This window comes from Brachyistius frenatus, unplaced genomic scaffold (assembly GCF_029030835.1).
Source record: "Brachyistius frenatus isolate BFR_SWC_R1_liver_20210118 unplaced genomic scaffold, ASM2903083v1 Contig_50, whole genome shotgun sequence".
NCBI lineage: Eukaryota > Metazoa > Chordata > Actinopteri > Embiotocidae > Brachyistius > Brachyistius frenatus.
In genome coordinates this window covers 1,783,081-1,805,552 of record NW_027210649.1, presented here as the reverse complement: position 1 = coordinate 1,805,552, position 22,472 = coordinate 1,783,081, and the positions used below count along the sequence as shown (strand labels likewise).

Genomic DNA, 22,472 nt, shown 5'->3' with positions numbered 1-22,472 from the left:
TGTGTGTCTGTGTGTGTGTTGTGCCTATGCATGGGAGCAATAAGCACAAGGCTAACAAGGCTCACCAGCTGACTGGATGGTTAAGTCCCCCTCAGTTACAGTGCCTCCTCAGCAGCTTGGGCAGGCGGCTTTCCCACTCATTCACTGTGAGGCACCGAACACGCAGACGAACCTGTTCTCATTTGGGAGAGCTCCAAATCATAGCAGCTGTGTGTGTGTGTGTGTGTGTGTGTGTGTGTGTGTGTGTGTGTGTGTGTGTGTGTGTGTGTGTGTGTGTGTGTGTGTGTGTGTGTGTGTGTGTGTGTGTGTGTGTGTGTGTGTGTGTGTGTGTGTGTGTGTGTGTGTGCGTGCGTGCGCGCGCGCGCGCACTTGTATTACTTATTTTGTGGGGACACAAATATGCTTACAAAGTCACATTGTGGGGACTCTACATGCTTTTGGGGGACAAATGGCAACTCCTTAAAGCGTAAATCATAATATTTCAGGCATAAATGGAGGGAAGTCTTGGTTTAAGTTTCTTTCAGTTAAAAGGGAGTTTTTCCTTCCCTCTGTTGGAGGTTTTTCTGCCTTAAAGGGGAGTTTTTCTCTTCTTGCTTACCTGGGAATTGTTTAATTTTTGGGTTCCTCTGTATAATGCTGTAAAGTTGTAAGTACTTTAATGTGTTAAGTGCCATGAAATAACCTGTGTTGAGATTTGGCGCTATATGAATATATTCGAATTGAATTGAAATCTCCAGGAAACGATGTCAATGTAATGTCTTCTGAAACATGACTCTGTAAGTGTGTGGGTTTGTGTTGAAGTATGGGAGAGTGTGTGGCAATCTGTTCCTGTATGGATTCTTACTGATTATAACCACTACACAATACACACAAATGCAAACACATACAGACAAAGCTATGTCTTAACTGCCCACTAATTGTTGAGAAAGCCATAAATGTTTCATGCTACACTTTGTGTTAAACACTGAGTGCCAAATGCCTGTGTTACAAATCCAAGTGGAAAGGCAGATTATCATCAAATAGTTACATTATATCATTATGAGCCTACAGGCTGTGGTCTGGTGGAGGGAGAATGAATTATGAATAGAGTGCGAGGGAGGATCTTCTCTTTCCCCCCAGGGACTTCCAACACCACAACTCATTTAAGTTGGATGAATGAGAGATAAGGAAGGAAGCCCCCACCCCCCACACATCACCACCACCGCCACACTGCTTGCCTTACACACCGGTCTCCATATAATGTACTATGAGCGAAAGAGTGCCACTTAAACTCCTCACAGCGCACACACACCTCACACTAGAAGAAATGTATGCTGAAGGGTGCTTTGTTCATTGTCAAACCGTGCATACCAATGCTGAAAAACACCATAAAGAAGTCTTGTCATCTAAGTCGCTGGTGCATTTTCTGCCTGGCGCAGACTTGTGTCAGGCCTCTTTGTACATCTCTAAAATGAGTCCCTGAGCTGTGCTGCAGCTTTGCCTAAAAATTCCTCTCATCTCATCTCATCTTTCTCTCTTTTGCTCTCCCTTCGGTCTATCCCGTCTCCATGGACTCCAGGCCGCAGAATGGGTCGATGATACTGTACAATAGGAAGAAGGTGAAGTACCGAAAGGATGGCTACTGCTGGAAGAAGAGGAAAGACGGGAAGACCACACGGGAGGATCACATGAAGTTGAAAGTGCAGGGAGTTGAGGTGAGTGGGCTGACAAGAGTTTGGATTTAGAGGGAGTAAATGGAGGTAAGGGACGGGTGTGGGGTGGGGTGGGGTGAAAGCTGGCCTTCATCCTGACACAGACGAACAGAGGTCTACTGTGAGCTCTCCCCTGGCTGTAATGGAGACAGTCACATGCTGCAGTCGTCTCGTGTCTCCAAGGAAACTCGCCGAGAAACAATGCGGCACAACAATAGTTTTCCCTGGGAAGCCAGTGGAGTGGAACCGATTGTTTGTACCTTATTAAAGCTCTGGATGTTGCCTTTGCTCCAGAGAGCCTACATTAATCTTGCTGGCTCAAAGCAGTGCTGTGGAGCTAGTGTTCCCTCACCTTACTCCAAGTCACTCTCCATACCAGCTGCTACCATAAAAGGCTCAGTTGTGTCTGTCCTTGGCTCACCCAGGATCTCGACAGACCTGCGGTGGTGGCGAAGCAGCGTTAGAACCCTTTCTGATTTAACAGCAGTCCTTTTAATGAGACAAGTCGAGACTCATCCTCACACTTCTTTACTTCGCTACCTTTCAGTAGTGCTAAACTTTGGGTTCTGGGCAATTTCACACGTTCAGCCACAAGCACAGATGCCAAAAGCCCTGAAGCTCTAACTCTACTGAGTTAGAGATGTGAGGGTGGGAGATTTTTTTTTAGAGTCCCTTTCGTCTGTGTGTGTGTGTGTGTGTGTGTGTGTGTGTGTGTGTGTGTGTGTGTGTGTGTGTGTGTGTGTGTGTGTGTGTGTGTGTGTGTGTGTGTGTGTGTGTGTGTGTGTGTGCGCGCGCCCACATACGCACATGCACACAATTCACACACATGTACACATAGGCGCACACCTCAGGGAGCGGTGCTGTGCATCTGTGTCACACAGTGTGACAAAGACAAAGCTCAGGCATTCTCCCAACAGGGGCTCTGCTCTCTGTTTGTACTCCTACAGATATTTGTCACTCCAAGAAAATGGCCTCTTCCTCCGCCCAGCCAGCTCAGTGTCATCTCTGGTCCTGCAGTGGTGTGATAACCTGTTGGGACTGCACACATCCTTTTTGGACTATTCCATATATTTCCAGTTTCTGACAGTGCTAGCTTTAAAGAAGGTTGTGGGTTGTGGCAGCCAGCTTGCATCATTCGCGATAAATTAACACGCTATGTTCACACGATGTTTATTGTGTCGGCTCTGACTTTGTCAATAACCGCAGAATACACAAACATGTACGGAGAGGGAATGGGAAGTCATTCTGCTTTAGTTTCTCACAAAAATAATATATATATATATATTTTAAAAGGACCAGCGTTCTCTTTTTAAAATCCTTTGTGATTGTTCATCTGAGGAAAGTGGTGACTGTCAGAATTGTATGTTGATAGCAAGGCAGAGGACCATTAGGATTTCAACTGGCTAAGGAAACACAGCTGTCTGCAAAACAAGGAGGCTTGTAGTTGACATTTTCATTTTTTAATTGTTGTTTGAATATTTATTAAATTAACAGGATTGCAGGGCTTTTAGAAAGGAATATTTTGGGATGAGTGTAATTTTTAAATTCCACTTTGTCAATTCCCTGCCTCCAGTATTGAAGAAATATGGTGGCATGACTGCCCTCACGTGTCTTAAGAAGCTTGTAGCATAGTAAAATTGTATGGTATGAGTATTAGCTGGTTCTTGGCCTGTGCAGTTCGCACAAGTTCGCCCTTTTCAATCCTAAAGCCTGTATAAACAGAAACAAATATACTTTTAATCTAAAGTGGAGTATTTACTGTCATTTCCTACTTTATTTCTACTGTCTGCTTTATCATCAAGGCCCACAGCAGCATATGTAGAAGCATTGCCCCCTTAGAATACTGTATTGTGTGTTCTATTTTCCAGCATCTGTGCTTGTCAATGCAGAAAAGCATCTGTTTTTCTTTGTCACTTCCTCAATTGGCACATCACTGTCACAACTCAATAGCAGACAGGACTCAAAAGCATGACTCAGAGGTACCGATAAAAAGACAACAGTTCACCTTTATTAAAATGAATGCTGGCAGAATCGGCCAAAGAGGAATGGTGAGAGGTGAAGTCAGCAGGCAGAGTGGGGTGTCCAACAAGCAGGAAGACTATCACAAGGGAGCAAGACAAACGGGGGCAGCTAAAGGCAAAGCCCCGAAAACAGGCAGGGAATTGAAAAGGGGGCTGAAGCAAAAACAGGAACAAAGGCTTGAAAAGCTCCAGCAGGTAGCCGAGTTACAGTCTGTCCCACTTAAGTGCGCGTCCACGCACTGGCAGGTAGTAGGCAAGTGTGCCCCATGTCAGAAAAATACAAATGCACAGTGTGCTTGATGCACACCTTCCTCATACCACTTCAAAGTGTGTATCACACAATTCACCTCTTTCTGCAGCAGCACACCAGTCCAGTTGTTTATGATAGTGCACATATAACCTGGTTTTAATAGTGATTAGACATGAAGAATTTTAAATTCAGGACATGTTGGATTCAGCTTGAATATTTTTTTTATTTGTGTCCAAATGCTGCACAGTGACTGCAGAATATCCGCACGCCTATTCTTCTTGAAGTGACGGTTCAGATTAATATTGCATATCTGGCACTGTCAACATGAATATTAAATGTATCCTTTTATCAGAGACTTTGAGACATATGTTCCATCCTCATAAATGTTATCAGACAGAAACCATTCAAAAAAAGATCATGCAATTTATCTTTTATTTACAGGAGACAGTCGACATGTTTGTAAATAACTCAATTTACTGCATTTTACTGCCACCTGAGTGTGACCGTAGTACTCTGTACTTGATCCTCCTTATTTGTTCCAACAACTATATGTGCCAGTATTTGTGTTTGCATCCCAGTGAGCTCTGATAATCATCCACGCACTTTTAGTCTTAAAAGGCACCTGGGAAATTATACCAGAAATACATCACACAAGTAAACACTTGACTACTTGCTGATATTGCAAGTGTGGGTATTGTGATGGGCCCTTACTGAATGTGGCAAAGGCACACGGGCAAAAGATGACATAATTAATTAACGTACTGTGACACATCACAGTTATTGTCTCTTTGGTACTTTCCTTGTCCAGTGTCAGCACCTGTTCTCCTCTGATCTTGTATCTGTCACATTGAACCAGGAGAGACATACTGTAACGGTATAAAAATATCCCGACCTCTGTGACCAACTGTCCCGACTGAAGACATTAAGAGAAAAAAGAGGAGGAATCACCTGAAATAACGGACAAAAGATTCTTTAATTCACGCCAGCACCCCAGATTAACTTCATGTTTTCCATATTTTGCTTTATATGCATTGGATTCTGATGCACTGCTGCACCATGGTCTAAACTTCAGCCTGACTGAAACCAAACAATGCAGCCTGACTCTGAAGTGTTTGAAAAATGATCTTTTCTTTTCTTTTCTTTTCTTTTCTTTTCTTTTCTTTTCTTTTCTTTCCTTTTCTTTTCTTTTCTTTTCTTTTCTTTTCTTTTCTTTTCTTTTCTTTTCTTTTCTTTTCTTTTCTTTTCTTTTCTTTTCTTTTCTTTTCTTTTCTTTTCTTTTCTTTTCTTTTCTTTAGTGTTACAGTTAAGGTCCATCAGCCCTAATAAGCAGTTAAATGCTCAGATACACTGCAAATGTTGACTAATTACAGTGTGCAGTGGACAGCATGCAATATCTTGAGATGAAATGAAATCATCATGAGTGACAGACATACTCATGAAGACTGATGCCTGTTTACTGAGGTGTCTGCAGTAACGTGGGAGAAAGTGTAACTCTCTTCTGTGTCTTCTAATAAGTGTAATTTACCAGAGCTAATTGCTGAGAGCAGCAGAGCCCGTGTAAGATGTGAAGGTGAGCTTAGTGGAGAGAACGAACACAGGCAGAAACTGCCTTCAACCTGCAAGGCCACATGGGAAACAACTGCTGTTTCACATACTGGATATAAAGATACAGTGCAGACATCATCTGTGCTGAGTTCTGTTGCTTGGACTCCGGCGTGTGTTTGTTTGTGTGCGCATCCTTAGAAGACCTGAGTCATGGCCTTTAAACACCTCAACCCTCAAGACTGACAGCGCGAGGCGATGGGAGGGGCGATCCATCACCGTTGTAACTATCCTGTGATGGGATCCATGACCCATCATGCACAGTCATGTTTACTGTGAGCTTCATACATGACTTGACCTTTGCCCTCTGTTCAGTGAGCGCAGGCGGGGATAAAGAGCAATCTGTTTCTGCCCACTACTGTGTTTAGAAGTAGAAAAGAAAGAACTGTTTCAATCCATAATTCATATCATATCTTCCCAAGGCAGAAGACAAAGAGTTGTCATAACTTGAGCATAACCTTGCTTTTTTTTTTTTTTTTTTACAGGAGATATTTTACATCGTTCGTGCTGTGCTGGAGCTGCTCTGATTCCCGAGCCATTCAGTGCTTAATAGAGGTTCTGTGGTTATTACACGGGCCAGGTTTAGTGCACAGTGAGGACAAGTGTTGTGGGTGGGTCAGGCGAGTGATGTTCAGCAGCTCTGGTGAGGGAGAGGCTGCGAGTCCGGGAGCGAGGGGACTTCTGGGGCCTGCAAGAGGCAGCCTAGCATGGCAGGAGTAGATGTCAGCGTGTGCTGCTGCTGTCCTGTCTGCTGCGCAGTGCTGGCTCAGCAGCCCGTGTAAACCGAGGCTCACCTCCCACCACACCCCCACATCCCTCCCCCCGCCCTCCCTCGTCCCTACCTTCTACTGTTTTTGTGAGTTTTTCTATCTTACTCCCTCTTTATCTGTTTCTTTCATTTCTCACTCTTTTAATTCATTCAGCAGACTTTTCACTGTCCTCCTCGACTCCCATCTCTCCTTCTCCGCACTTCTCGTTCTCCACCCCTCCTTCCACTACTGTCTGAGTCCAGAGTCCAGACGGACAGAACCTTGAGTTGGGCGGTAATGCTCCCTGTTCCCTAAAATTGGAGCGCAGGGCATGTTGCGGCATTAGCGCTTAACAGGCCGTGAAATAGCAGCCTGCCTTCCTGACGTCTCCCCCATCACTCCAGGTGAGTTGGCCAGACGGCTGGATAAATGAGCAAGCAGCACTGGCATCAACCATCATGCATTTGGGGCACCTGAGGAGAAATGTCCATCAGTGATTATCTCACCACACCCTGCTCTTACCAAGCTGAAGTTGTTCATCAGCTCGTGGCCATGTACCGACTTCCTTTGAGATCCCTGCGATCACTCTAATGAGGATGTCCAATGACTATCTATCAGCCATTATCCTTGGTTACGCCAGGTTTTGATTGGCTTTATTGTCCCACAGAGTGATGTCATCTTTATTCAGGATGTGCGTTACATAGTGTGCATAGCTCTAGCATCCCCTGGCTTCCTCGCCAGGAAATAGCAGAGACCAAAAACACATCTACTTTGACAAACTCTACCTGATCTCCCTTGTGGTTCTTGTCAAGCGTCTACCCCGATGCTACCACCTTCTCTTAGCTGATTAGCTGTTAATGTGCACTCAACCTCCATCTCCTCCACCCCTTCTATCCTATCTTCCCATTATTCCTAAGCTTTAATAAACTCCCTCAAACACAGATCGATTTTCTCTTAAGTGAAGGTGGCTGTGCCTCTGACTTATTTCATTACCACGGGCTAATTATACCGATTGAAATGAGCTTCTCTTCTTAAGGTGTGCTGTGCTGCTCTGTGCCCCATGCTCCCCAGACTTTAATGCCAGTACAGTTCTCCACCAATTCCCCAACTCCCATTCCTGTCTCTGCTCCACCACGCCACACCACCACCCCCTCACCCAACCCTCTCACCCTCCACCTCCTAAATAATCAGCTGCTGCGTCCTTAGCCCCCGTAACTTGTCATTTTATGTTGGATCCACCCTAATGTGTGATTTCAACTGTGCAACTGTGCAATGAAGGAAGGTAATGGAGCATGCTGGTGGCTCAATCGCCTCTGTTCATTGATAATAATGAAGACAAATGTCAAAACATTAGTTGCTAATGTTGTAATGGAGTGGATGCTACTGGATGCACACTCGATGCTACACTGCATTGGCTTTCAATATCACATGACCTTCAATGTTTAACTCTTCTTTTTACAAGAAACCGAGCCTTCTGTGGCAAATCAAACATTTACATATTTTGTATATTTAAGCAATTGACATGACTCTCTTGGGACACTGCTTTTTACTCCTTTTTGTCTCCTAGTTTATACCTGGTGGGAAAAACATTAGTCCATATGGCCACATGGGTGGGTAGCATTGATGAGTTATAATCAAACTAGCTGCATATCTGTGGAATAGAGTTTCTCTGGGAAACTGTATGTGTTTGCAGTCGCAGCGGTAAACACTGATTTACAGGCTGATAGCGCCAGATTGTGCGGCCAGATGTGAGAGGGCATTAAACAAACCCCTGTTTCTGCAAGGATGTGACACCATGCATGCTTTCCTTTCTGCCCCGGCTCCAAGTCAGCTGTGAAATTAAGATCAGATTACTGATACAGACAATGCCCAAAGAAATAGTTGGTGTTTTACATTTTTATTTCAACTTATAGGCTGTCTGCTCGACAACAGTTAGTTGCCCGCTCTGTAAAGACGGTAAATTGATTACTTGTTCCTTCGTCTTCACTTTTCTCCTGGAGCTTTTTTTTCTGTCTCTTGCCTTAGCGTGCACATCGAGCTCTTCCCTTTTGAATTACCTGATTGTGGAGGAGTTAAGGGCAATCTGTGAGTGATAGTTTAAAAATCAGTTTCCATGGTTATATCTCTAACCTTCAGCTCTTACATAGCGTAATGCTGAGTTGTTATGTCGGCACTGGAAAATGTGCAAGTTAGTGGTCTTCTCATTTGAGGGAAACCCAAATTTGGGAAGGGAGAATAGAAAAAGATGAACGACATAATGTTGAATAAAGGAGTTGAAACAAATTAAATTATTAGTATGGTCTTACTTTATTACTTTATAAATCTTGCCATGTATTATATGTAGGGTGTTGGAGCCAGGTATCTAAAAATAGTTTTCCATTTTAGTTATTGTACAATTTTTCTACCCAGCACAGTGATCCTTTCCCCAGCATGATGGCTTAATGGGGGTTGTTATGTTGTTATTAGTGACTGCACCAAAAGCCTTCCCACATGAACACCTTAGCCTCAGCCTTGGGAGCTTCCACTTTACTCGTGGTTTCCCTTTAAGCCCACAGTAATTAGTTTTCGTCTCTTACATCTTACAATTGCAAAATCACTCAGCAGCAGTTAAGCCGTTGGTTGGCCTTTGATGCTGACCTGGCGATCACCATTTCAACCCAGCAACCCCGTTTTTAAGGGGCTAATTTTGGAGAGATTGCTGTAGGGAGGGAATACAGTGTATAAGGAGCCTGTCAAAAAGCTGTGCATTATGGACAGCCTCTGTAATTTAATTTACCACTTGTTGCCATGTGTTTCAGTGTTGTCATGCTGAGCCATCCCTACAGGGGGCCCCTTCTATATTGCGAGGGGAAAGGAGGAAAACGGACGAGGACATATTCTAATTTGTTGCAGAATTTCCTGACTTTTTTCTTCAACTTTGTAGAGTGAGCTTCATTGAGGCTTCTTACTGCAGCTCCCCACATTCCTCCCAGGTCTGGTGAAATAAGAAGAGCTGTTCAGCAGCTACAATTCTTCACTGCTCCTGTGGTAAAAAAAAACAATTCAAAAGAATAATATATTACAGTATGACTTAAGATAACTTGAAGTCATATGACACTCTGCACAAAAATCTTTTTGAGGCAGAAACAGAGATGGTTCAGAGGGCTTCACACATCGCTCATTATCTTTATTAATACTGTTGGTGTGCCAAATCAACTGAGATTGATATATGTAACCCCCTTGGGAGGAGCACAGCAGAACCAACACCCGATATGCAAAGTGGGGGCTAGAGGTTTGTAGAAAGGGTGAATAAAACAGGGCACTGCAGGCTGAGCCAGCTTCGCATGATTCTGCGGTCTGCTCCAGTGTGTGAATTTAGCTTTTGTTTGGTCTTATGAGCGGAACATAGATCCCTGGGCAACACAAGGCTAGAGTTTTATGTTAATGAGCAACTTTCATCGAGGCTTCTGCCTTGCACCATTTCACAGATCCAGGCCAGAATACTCTTTAGAGAGTCATACTTCGCAGAAAACACCACCACGATATAGTGTACAGAGCTCCGTTCTGAAGGCCCGCTCTGGTCTAGACCTCAGATCTTTGCTGGATGCAGTTGATTCACCTGAATTGAAAGGTAGGAGTTCAAAGAAATAGTTTCAGCTCCACTCTTGCTCTCACCTCTTATGTCAGTCCTTTTCAAAATCTCTGTTCAATGATCTAAAACCACCTTTTGGCTGGTTCATGCATTTCAGGGACATTTTTTGACTACAGGCCAGGACCAGAAGGTCAACTGATGTCTGAGTGTTAACCCTCGTGTTGTCCTTGGGTCAAAATGACCCGCAGCTGTGTTCAACCAATTTCTATTTTATTTTCATATTTTTTGGGATCATTAGTGACAAAGAGGCTGTGAGGGTTTTGTTTTCTGAAAAAAAAACAAAAAAAACAGCAAAAAAAAAAACAGCAAAATGCATTATAAACCTGAGGCTTGCTTGAAACCCCTTGTATATTTCTTCAGGGTTAAATCTGAAAGATTCCCTCTCTTCTGTCTTTATCTTATCCCTTTTCTCTCTTACCTTCTTCGTCTTCTTTTACTTTGAAAAAGCCATTTTGGTCTCTGTTGATATGAAGCCATTCCTGTAGTAAAAGCCAGCCTCTATGTCAAGAGCAGCAGTTTTTCTTTGGATCCTTTACAGCCTTGGCAGAACCTCCTCTTCTGTCCCCAGCTTGGTCTCTTTTAATATCTTTCAGATAGGGAGTACAACATTGGTGTTTAGGATGCTAAGGTGGGGGTGGGGTGTGTGTGTGGGTGGGTGGGTGTGTGTGTGTGGGGGGGCATTATCTTCTCTTTACTCAAAAAGCAAGCGCAGCCTCACATTTCCACTGAAGCTTTTTCTGCCTCATCTGCTAAAATATTTGTCTGTTGACGTTTGCAGTGGAATGAATTTGTTACACTCAAGCATCTCGCTCATTGGCCACCTTTATCTTTTTCCTTCTTTTTTTTTTGCTTGGCTATTTATTCTGCTGGCTCCCGCACATGGCCTATGTATTATTAACCAGCAAAACAGAGGTTTAGATGTAATTTGCTGCTCTGTTGCATTTAATAACTGCAAAATCAAAATGTACCAATGCTCCAACATTCACTCTTCAAAGGAGGTATAATGAGTGGAACGGCAAAGTTCAAAGAGAATGGTTAAGTGTTTGTATAGAATTATACAGGGTTAGCAACTATGCTTTCCTCAGAGTGATATTGAAAGGTTTGATATTTTACATGAAAGGGTGCTAAAGAGGAGTTTAACACAGGAAACAGGTTTAACCCTTCTGCTTTGGGCAACAGAGGAAATACTAGCGCAGATAAGAGTCTCTTCATTAGTTAGTTTTGTTCGTCGTAACGCTGTCTTCCTGCCTTCTATTTCTCCATCTTCTGTTTATCTTTCTTGTTTTCTTTTCCATGCTGATACATCAGTGTTACCCTTGTTCTTTTCACGATCATCTAAATATTTTAAATGCTGATTTTGTTTGTCTTTTTTTGTTTTTGTGACTGTTGTTGTTGTTGTTTTGTTTTTTTAGCATGCTGAAATGAAAGGCAGCAGCAGACCTCTTTGAATTTTCAGTCGCACATTTAAATGTGAAGTGAGAATGAGTCATTTGTTTAAGCCCAAGGGGGTGCTAAGCTTGTTCTGCATTGTGTGTCTACACTGGTCCCCTGTTATTGTCACTGTCACCAGATAAGCATGTATGCAGGTTTAGATGCACTGACACGTGTAGTCTCTCTCACACACACACATTACTGCATCTGTATACATGTTTAGCTTTACTGAAAGACTCTCAGGGGAGGGAAAGTTGTGTTTTAATAGGTATATATGCCATATATTTGAGTGAATTCCCACACTGAACATTCATATAAGCAGATTTAGTAAAACCTCATTTCATAAATTGATCCTGTTATTGCTAGAAAATTACGTTTAAAGATACCAAAAAAAAAAAAAAAAAAAAACTCCTATGTGAGAGATGAAAATGGGGGAGATAAAAATGAATCAAAAAGACTGTGGACTGTGGAAAATAAAAGACTGATGAAAAGGAGAGGAGGGAGCAAGAGAGGCTTAGAAGGTGGATGGATGGTGAGGGAGGAGGAGGAGGGGGGGGCGGGCGGGGAGGCACAGGCGAGTGTTGAGCGTAGAGGAGAGAGAGAGAGAGAGAGAGCGAGAGAAAGCCGGAATGAACGATATATAGCCCCTGGCAAACAGAAAACAATTGTTACACTGCCTCCCATAACCCACTTCAACCTTAAACAGCAGATTTTTTTCACTCAATTAATTTCTACACATTGGAGCAGGGGCCTTGGCTGAAGCTGAGCTTTTATGTGCTTCTGCTGCTGCAAGGCCTCTACACATCTCTGTCGCTCTCTCCCTCTGTCCTCTCTCTCTCTACATCTCGAGCTTTTTTTTCTTCTTTTTTCCGCTTTAGAAAATGAACATCCTGCATTGGAATGGACTGGAACACTTTGAGAGATGAAGTCTGAATAAACAGGGAATACAATATATGTTTTTTGAAATAACAAATACTGTAGCACAATATAATGTATTTACTGTAGCAAAATATGATGAAAACTATTCTTTGAATCTCTTATAGGACAAGATCTACCTTTTAGCCTAATACATATATATAAAAAAAAAGGCAACCATGTAAAGCTACATGAAAACTGTGGGATATGGTTTAAAGCTGCAATGCTATATTCAGCTGAATGTGTACACAGTTCTAAAATGATTTTTAATATAATATAAAGCTGATACAAAGTAAGAACATCAAGAGAGTCAACTTTAAATCTTGATTCAAATCTTGAAATCTGTAAAAAGAATAAAAGAAAGATGCCTCACAGAACAATATAATTTGTACAAATAGTCATATAAATAGAAATGATGATAATAATGATACACAAATAATGAATTATGATAATAATGGTCTCTGCTCCAAAGCACCATGGTGGCCTTATGAGGACGGCAGGTTGACTGGCCCGAGGGCAGAGAGAGGGAGAGCAGACAGAGACAGATGGACAGATAGATAGGCGAGGGCATGACTGAGCTGTGTCTGTGTGTGGTGAGTGAGGGCCGCTCGGAACAACATGAATCATGGCTCCAGTTGAGAGAGGAGGAGATCAGATCAATAACAGCCCAGAGGAGGGAGAAGAGTGAGCGAGAGAGTAAGAGGATGAAGGGAGGACACAGGAGGTGTTCATCACTGGACCACCCTGACTCCCAGCATGCTCTCTCTCTTTTTTTTTTCTTTTTTTCTTTTTCTTTTTTATCTCTAGCTATAGAGTTAATGTATTGAGTGAAGCTCTGGTTAATTTTCTGGGTGAATACATAGGTGTGCACAGACAATGTGCTCATGTCTAAGTATAGCTCATTGATTATTCAAATGAAGTCATGTAAAAAAAAAAAAAAAAGACTTGATTCACAGCAGCAGTATAAACTTAATGAGACATTTTTAACTATATGAAATATTGCAGTTAAATGTATAGTGTTCAGGTTTTATCAGCTGAAGGGAAACTAGGTGTGTGTTTTTGTCTTAGAGCAGGAGGACAAAGGTTCAGAAGTGGTCATTTCTCATTAAGTGACCAGTGTGCCTAAAGGGGAAAGGCCTGTTGTACCGAATATGTTTTTGTGCCAAGAGCAGCCACAGAGGCAGCGACCAGTGCTGGAGTGGGTGTCGAGATGTTTAAGCGTGCCACGCACATGAGTGTAAAATGGCCAACCTCTTTTTCTCCACTGTTGTACTAAAGAACAAGCCAGCAATTTTTCTCATCCTTCCTATTTTTTTCATATAATTTGGTCGATAAAGGTGAAGGACGTTTCATCGCTATTTCTCCCGCCTGACTCCCCTCCTGCTTGTACTCTCTGCTCTGTCTCAGAGTGAAATCCAGAGATAAAGCTTTGGCGGCGCTCCATGTTTAATGGAGCTTAATCCCACAGATTTAAGATACAGAGCTGTGAGGTAATTCCCTCATGCCCATCTTCACTAACACAGAATGGTCATGTGACCGACTAATTCTGCCTCTTTAGAAACTGACAGACAGGTGGACAAAGGAAGATATAAAACGAAAGAACATAACTGAACCAAGGACGGATGTGTTTGCTGTTTTCGACAGTTTATCGGTGAAATGGGCCGGGCTTTTTCTCAGGATCACAGAATGCTTATAGCATCTTATTTTGCTGTAAAAGCAATCGTTTTCTGACACTTTTCCCTTCAACTCAGTAAAGTGTGGTCGTGTTTACTTTGGCTGGTCAGTCGACCTCCCTCTTGAAGAGGGGATTTATGAATTAATCTGCAACACAGAGACAAATTTTTGCCAAAGTGATGACGAGTTTGGGGAGTCAGAAGTGAAAGCTTAGTGTCCACAGACGGGGCTCCGGCCCCGGCATCACGTCACGACGCTCGGAGAGAGTTAAGACGGGTCGGCTGGCTCGAGACTATTTGGGGAAGCCATGTGCGGGGAAGTATTATACCCACCAACAATCCTCCTTAAGTGATGAGCTGACACTAAGCAATTTAGTATTCACCCCTGCCAGTGGAAATATCTTCAATCCGAGTGCATAACGCTCCCGTGGCAGGAAATATGCCAAGCCCTCTTCTTCCATCTGACTCTTTTTTGTTTCAGAATAGCCACTGTACGGTTCAATTTACCCTGAGACATGCTTGTCTAGCCCGCTTGACATGAGCTTCGGTGTCAATGTGTAAAATAGTCCACATGGATGACTGCAGTGCAGCACTGGCTGTTAGCAGTAGTGAGTAAGGTTAGAGAAAAAGGAAATGTGCATGTTACCAAATATTGCTGTTCTTTATGTACCCTAAATAAGAAAGCGCAAACAAGTAAGCAAGCAGCTTATTTAATCATCATTAGCATAAAGACTCTGTGGACGACATGCAACTCCCCACAGATTTCCTTGTCCGCTCTTCTTCCACCTTTGCTCCCTTATCCGATTGTGTTTTGTTTTTTTTCCTTCTATCATTACCACCCTGTACATTTCTCTCCTGCCTTCTCCTGTCTCCTGCCCTCCTTTTGTCGTTGCCTCTCAGGTACGAAACACCTAATTGTCACGGGAGTAGAGGCAAAGAGCGGAGTGAAAAAACACAGAAACACTGTATAGTTATTGTCCAAAAAAAAAAACAGCAGGCTGGAGCACTCAGAAAAGCCACATCCACCCCGGCATCAGGATGTCAGTGTACCGGGGCAGAAGCCTGAGTGTTCGAAACTCTTGTTTGTGGTTGTTTGTGTGCGTGTGAGTGTATGTTTTTGGCAGGTGAGGGGGCACATCGTCCTTTATGGCTGCACTTTCTCTGGCACTGTCACGTCAAGGTCTCAATCGCTCGCCATTCTGGGCCCCAACCACTGCCAGAGCACCTCTGCCAAGGTCCTCTTCATCCCTCTGCTACTAGCTCTTCTCTCTCCTCCTTTGCATAATTACCCAGGTAATTGTGGAGTAATTGACTGCATCACCTGCTCCTAGGAAGTGCTGGCATTGTTTAATAAACAGCTGGAATATTTGCCACGTTTGCTGGAGAGCAAGGGGAAGAACATATTGGGGTAGAGGAGGAGGACTGAGAAAAAGTTAGGGAGTTAAGTCTGAAAACGGAGGCAGGGAGAGTGCACACATGAAGACAGAAACGCAGAAATACTATTTTCCAGGCATGTCCTGAACTTGTTATGCAAGGTGAACATGTCATTACCTGTGGAGAGATTGTTGAGGGAGGGAATAATGAGAGTGGAAGATGGATAGAGACACAAGGAAAAGAAGAGGCAACAGAGAGTGAGAGAAAGTTTGAGGCATGAGAGAATAAGATCGAGGGGTAGGGAGGGATGGGGTGGGAGGGGGGGGAGGCGGCGGGTTAAGCGAGCCTCTCAGGGCTAATGACATTAAGGAGGTTTGATGAATCGACACCCGCTGAGTGTTATTGACGTCCCCCGAGCCTGCCCAGGCAGAGCCAGCCTCCCAGGCCCGGTATTGGCTCAGCCCTGCTCCTCAATTAGACTGCCTGATTAGATTCCCTCGGTTGTGCCCTCTCATGGGGTGAGCAGGGTGGCATGATGGATGTGATGGGCAGGATGATCAGAGGGGGGTGTCACCCGTGGCCCGCCTGGGGGGCACCAGACGATGGGTTTGACCAGTTGTCGCGGGGGCATGTAGGCGGAGGGCAGGGGGCGCGGCGCGGCGCGAGCCTCTTATTGAGGCTGTCAATCAATGCCGCTTACAAGACGGAGGCTGTGTCTCTGCACAGAGATGCACAGGAGTAATTACTATTCCATCTCACTTGGCATCTAGATATATGAGGCTGTTCACAACCACTGACCTCATGTGGCAACCCATCGCCATCTTTGAAATTGTTTGAAAATGCTCAATTTACATATCCTGTCCTTCACTCACTGGTCCTTCCAAGAGGGACTCAAAATGTAGGTGTGCTCAGATACTGCGGATCTGTGCTTTTAAATTAGTGTGCCGTTCACATACCAAAGGAAATGGGAAAAATACGAAATTCTTTTTTTAGTCTTGCCATTAACTGGACCTGCATTAGTCCCTAATGATGAGGACTTTGGCTCGGATATGTCCTTAACCCTATTTTCTCCATTTCCTTGTTGTGACAGTTTCACACATCCATTCATCAACATCTTGGCTCTCGTGGTGCAAAAAATGGGGCAAGTCAGGTAAGTGTCCCAATTCAGTAGTTTTGAAAGGCAGTAACTAATGATACATCAGGAACGGGGGCTGCTGCTGTTTCCCTGAGAACTTTCCTTCTTGTTCCATTGTGTGTTTGTGTGGCTGGATAGCTAGCTAATGGCCTGTCTCTGATGAATTAGGGGGTCTGACACCCTGCAAACACACTCTCCCAAGGTCAGAGCAGCCCACAGATTACCATATCCGGGGGCTAACACAGCCTCAAGTCGGACGCATGACAATTCAGTCTAGCACACAGGCAGGAAGATAACGTAGTTGGAGGGTGTGAGGAGGGGAGCGGGGGGGGGGTGACTCCAACGGACGAAATTGCTTTTAAAGTGGACAAAACATGCAGTGATATCTACCGCTAATGTCCCCAACCGTGGCTCTGATGCCGAGTGTCCGTTCGTGCATCCCTCTCAGTTAAGGCGCCCTTGCAGTTGTTCACTTGACAATGTTATCCCTTTTCTTTATTGAAAGCTGCTGTTCAATCCTCCCGTCTGTGTTAGAGTCCTCTCACACCCAGCAAAGTGCTTAGTGAATGTGCTCTGCTGAAGCACTTCCATATTTCTTCACAACTGCACCAAGTTGTTTCAAATACAGGGGGCATAACGCTCCATTATGCCGTGTAACGTATTGTATAATGCATTACATTGATTTATTACTGACTGTGGTCAATGCTTCAGCCTCGTTGTCAGGTGGATGCTGTCACCAAGATGTACAGTTCAGACCATAACTATTTGGACAATTACATATATTTTGTGCTTCAGCAAGTTCAATTTGAAAGAAAATAATGGCAACTACATTTAAGAGCCATTTCTCAGCTTTAATATAAGTGGGTTTACATCATTATAGAAAGATCTATTTGGGTGAAATAGCCCTTTTAACACAGTGCCTAAATTGGGTTCACAATTAATTGGACACGTGGCTACTAAATGTCATTTGGGCAAAATAATTTTGTTTGTTTGTGCACAAAAGAGCTCAGAATTGATTGAAGGTTGAAAAGTTGAGAGTTGCTATTTTTTTATTTTGGAGTTGAGGTCTGTCAATTTGAGGAGAAAACAGTTGACCATGCAAGTAGAGAAGACAATTATGAAGCTCAAATTCAGCAAAAATATTTTACTTAAATCCACAGTTGGGTACTTTCTTAAACTAAAAATGGTAAACAGCCGGGTAGACTAAGGTGCATAACTCTTGTGGCTGACTGGAAAATCATCAGCATAATTTGCATGCAGAGCAAATCAAGAATACTCCCCAGGACGTACATTTAAATGTTTCCTCGTCGACGGTCAAGAGAAGACACCTCATGACACAAATGATACTACCTCACATCTCAAATATGCCATGTATGGCTGCCAATGAAACTGGCACACTGGCAGGATGACTGCAGAGAGAGGAATGTATAGTGTTCAGAATCAGTTAAATGCACCGAGATCCTTGGACGACATTTCATCATTGAACAGGACAACAATGCAAACAAAAGAAATGGCTGAAGCAACCAAAGAGCTCTTAAGGGTGAACAGGTGGTAAATCCTTGACTGGCCGAGTCAACCACCTGATCACAATCCAATAGAGCTGCATTCCACTTGCTGAAGGCCAAACTGAAGCCAAGTGTAGCAGCATTGAAGACCAGGGCAGATACAGTGTCTGCTTGAAGTATTTCATAGAAATTATTAAACATTTAGATTTTGTATGACTTTATATGTCTGTCCAATTATTTTTGAAATCCTAAACTGTGGGCACAATGTGTTAAAAGGAATTTTATTCAGACAAGTCTCTATAACAACCTAACCCTGGTCAAATTAAAACCGAGAATTGGCACTTAAATGTACTATCCATTATCTTGTTTCAAACTGAATGTACTGCAGCACAAAAACGTATAACTGTCCAAATGTGTGCTGTGTGGACTGTAGACAACTGAAACAAAGGGCTAGAGGACAAGTTGTAAGAAAGGAAATAAATATCATATAAACATAAGAAATATATTTTATGTATGAGCAACGTGGACTCATATCTAAACCAAAAGTAGAGGCATGCACATATACACACACACACACACACACACACACACACACACACACACACACACACACACACACACACACACACACACACACACACACACACACACACACACACAAATGTATGCTCACGGAAGCAAATTGTTACACGTAAGGGCATACACATATCCACCCACACACATGCCATATGTGTCTGCAGGGAGCTGGCTAAAATGTCAAGCTATGTGCATGGCTGCCTCCTGTCGACGCCTCTCTCCTTATTTCACAGCAGCACCTGGTGGTGACAAAGAGCACAGAGGAGAGAGACTCCCCTGGAGGAGGAGGAGGAGGAGGAGTAAAAGGAGAGGAGAGGAGAGGAGAGGAGAGGAGAGGAGAGGAGAGGAGAGGAGAGGAGAGGAGAGGAGAGGAGAGGAGAGACCATATTCCCCAGACAACAGACCCTCCCTTTCCCCATCATGTAGTACTTGCCTGTCAATCTAACTCAGGGCTGCTTAATTTCACTTTGAATCGACACCGGTCCGGCCTGTGCCAAAGTTTGGGGGATTTTAGACGTGGTACCAAAGCCAAGGAGCATAATGAATGAAAAGCCCCTTCCCAAATTGATTTCAAACTAAATCAAACCCTAGTATTCAATTATCTGCCAGAGCTGCCACTGAGGAACTTTAAAAGTTGTATAGAGAGAGAGAAAGAGAAAGAGGGGAGAAAGTGAGGAGAGGGAAGGAGGACGGCCGGAGCAGAATGCAAATGACTCCATCCCTGCATGGTGTCAGAACAGGTGGCCCAGTGGTAGCGCTGGGGCTGATGAATGAGCTGTTGAAGTGGAGCCCATTGCTACCTCTAGCTAGTGGCAGCTCCAATTCTGCCTAGTTAAGCATTTGGCCTCCTCTGCCAGGAAGGCTTAATTGAAGAAATCATCACAGGGACAGCGACAGATCTGGTGTTACGGAGACCAAATTGTCTGTGTGCCTAACCAGACTGTAACATCATAATAGTGTGATACTATCCATCCACCAATCACAGGAAATGTGCTTCATGACAGGACACCAGACCAGGACACATTTTCCTTTTAATTATGTTGCACCCAGTGTGAATCGCAGGAGTTGAGTCATACGTTGAAGGTTAAAGCTTGGAGAAATGTTCCCTCCTTTTTTTTTGCTAGACTTACCAATTAATGTCTAAACCCACAATGCATTTTGCAGCAGTTAGAGACTCCTCTTTTATGATCAGTCCGTGTAGATTACCAGCTCCCACTGTTGTTTAAAAGATCCACCAAAAACATCTCACAGACATACTGCTGCTTTGAAGTAAGGCATCATACTGAGCAGCACATGTTTTGCTGTTCTTCCCAACATGTTTTTATCTCTTAGGTTTAGTATCATTTAATAGAGTATAACACATAGATGGACAAAATGTTCTTTTTTTTTTTCCTTCTTTTTAAATATTAATTTCACTGTTGGACATTATTCTCACCAGACAAGCAGACCATGAGGCAGGGAGCAGAGGGAGCACAGCCGACAGGTTTATCTTAGCAGAGACCAGTGACTTTTTTATTGTATCAGGGAGTGAGGGTAATTATTGGTAAATTACAAAAACCTGTCCTGTCAGCGATATCACGCAGAAAACCAATCAAGTCATTGACACCGCAATTGCGTTCCAAAAAACAAGTAGCCTCTGGCCCCCTGCCGCACCTGCGCACAGTGTATCCAATGTTTGGCCTAACTAATGAACGACTGAATGCAATTATAACATACTTTCTTTGAAATCAGGCCTGCCATGGTGTTAATTACATAATTACTGAAGATGTCAGCTCTATGCGGGAGGGTGGAGTGTCAATAAAGAGAGTGGAGCACACAGAGAGGCAAGTTGCTTTGCTTTCAGGGATGAACTATAGACGCTTCTTTGATTCATGATGCCGGCTTTGTGGAAAATATCGCCTTTGCCAAGTTAATTTTGAAAAGGCCAGCATATTTGGGCAGAGACAATCAGCCTGACCTTTCTGAGAACAACCCCGGTTTTCACTCTTTTACCTCTTTTTTGTTTTGTCTTTTCTCCTTTCGTTCTTTCTTTCTTTCTTTCTTTCTTTCTTTCTTTCTTTCTTTCTTTCTTTCTTTCTTTCTTTCTTTCTTTCTTTCTTTCTTTCTTTCTTTCTTTCTTTCTCTCACCTTTTTTTTTCTTTCTCCATTTTTTTTCTTTCTTCCTTCCTTCCTTCATTTCATCCATCCTTCCTTTCTTCCTTAATTTATTCCTTCCCCCCTTCCTTCCTTCCTTCCTTCCTTCCTTCCTTCCTTCCTTCCTTCCTTCCTTCCTTCCTTCCTTCCTTCCTTCCTTCCTTCCTTCCTTCCTTCCTTCCTTCCTTCCTTCCTTCCTTCCTTCCTTCCTCTCCTCCACCCTCTACTGTCTCTGCTCTGTCTGGTTGATGGGGTTGATGTGCACGTCCTTGACAGAAGCATTTGCTAATAGGTGCCGCCATTGTTTATCACCACATCACACCGAAGAAGCGGCCTTCCTTTTTCTGTTGGAATATTTGTACAAATTTGTCGGAGGCTACCGCTATTAGGCGCGGCCTTTGCTGGGAAACAAGTATGCTTCTAGTTTAAACAAACAATTGTATTCTCCTGCCTGTGTATTTCCCTAATCAAGGCGACGCAGACGACTCTGCCGTCGCTCTGCGTGCAGTTATATCATGCAGATGATTGGAATATCAACTCATTCCACACTTGCAGACTTGTGGCTAATTTGCAATAGCTGTATATCAAATGTGTCATGAGAGTGTGGAGCCATATTTCCCATACAGAGAATACGGAACTGAATTTTTCATTTGCCATTCAATGTGTCCCTCTCCCTGGTGTGATTTGAAATGAAACCTGAGGTTGTGTGTGTGTGTGTGTGTGTGTGTGTGTGTGTGTGTGTGTGTGTGTGTGTGTGTGTGTGTGTGTGTGTGTGTGTGTGTGTGTGTGTGTGTGTGTGTGTGTGTGTGTGTGTGTGTGTGTGTAAAAGAGCGAGTGAGAGAGAAAGAGTGGAAGTGAGTGGTAATGTATTTATTTTGAGTGCGTTTGAGAGTATTTGTCGCTACGATCTGGGGCTGCAGACAGACTGAGTTTATCGGGACCAGGGCACCCCGAACGAGATGCAGATGAGGAGCCATGCTTGAATAATTATGTACCATCACCACTATTCCTCAGACAGGGAGGCGTCCCCATCATCAGCCTAGACACACACCCCGCTGCTTATTCTATTACTACTGTCTCCCTCTTCATCTGCCCCATGTGCGTACTGCCAACTGAACAAACTATGACAAGACTTTTCCAGGAACTGAAAATAGTTTACTTCCTCCCCGTTCTCTGTTATACCTCCACCCGCTGCCTTCTGCCTCGGTAGTCTGCTGTTTTCGCAGGAAATTAGCTAGATGTCCCCTGAGGTGGATCTCGTGCATAGCAAGATATCTGCCTGTCAAGGTGTTCTACGGCTTCTGCATTCATTTGCTGCTCTGTGTGTGTCTCTCTCTCTCTCTCTCTCTCTCTCTCTCTCTCTCTGTCTTCCCTCCTTCTTCTCCGTCTGACCCCTGCAACTACACTGTCATCTCAGCTTTACTCCTTTACTCCGTCTGGCTTGTTCATCACATGGACATCTAAGAATTGTTAACACTTATATCAAGACCTGACCTCTTAACTTCAAACTCAAACATGAGTTTAGAGCTTTGTCTACAGCAGGTTAGCAGTGCTTTCTCTTTGTTTTATCCAGATTTAAATTATTTTTAGCTCCATGGATGTCTGCAAGTATGCCAGACAGGTGATTTGTTCATCAAGATACCAATCAGTTGTTTCTCCCTTCCTTTGTTCCTGTCAGTCTAAACAGTTTGTTAGTGTTGTCCTCTGTAAAAGTGGGGACAATTACCATGTTAGTGTGCTGCCTTGAATTCCCACCTGTATTGTGAGTGTTATGCTCTAACCCTGT

At 43.6% G+C, this 22,472-nt stretch overlaps 1 protein-coding gene across 10 annotated transcripts in view; it reads left to right on the top strand.

Annotated features, from left to right (window-relative positions):
- The window catches only part of camta1a (calmodulin binding transcription activator 1a), a 284,686-nt gene that overhangs the window by 161,289 nt on the left and 100,925 nt on the right, over positions 1–22,472 (top strand). For all 10 annotated transcript variants that reach the window (XM_069704353.1, XM_069704349.1, XM_069704351.1 and 7 more), the window contains one exon: positions 1,559–1,694. In XM_069704353.1, the coding sequence (XP_069560454.1) occupies positions 1,559–1,694 (136 nt within the window). The remainder of the gene's footprint in view (positions 1–1,558; positions 1,695–22,472) is intronic.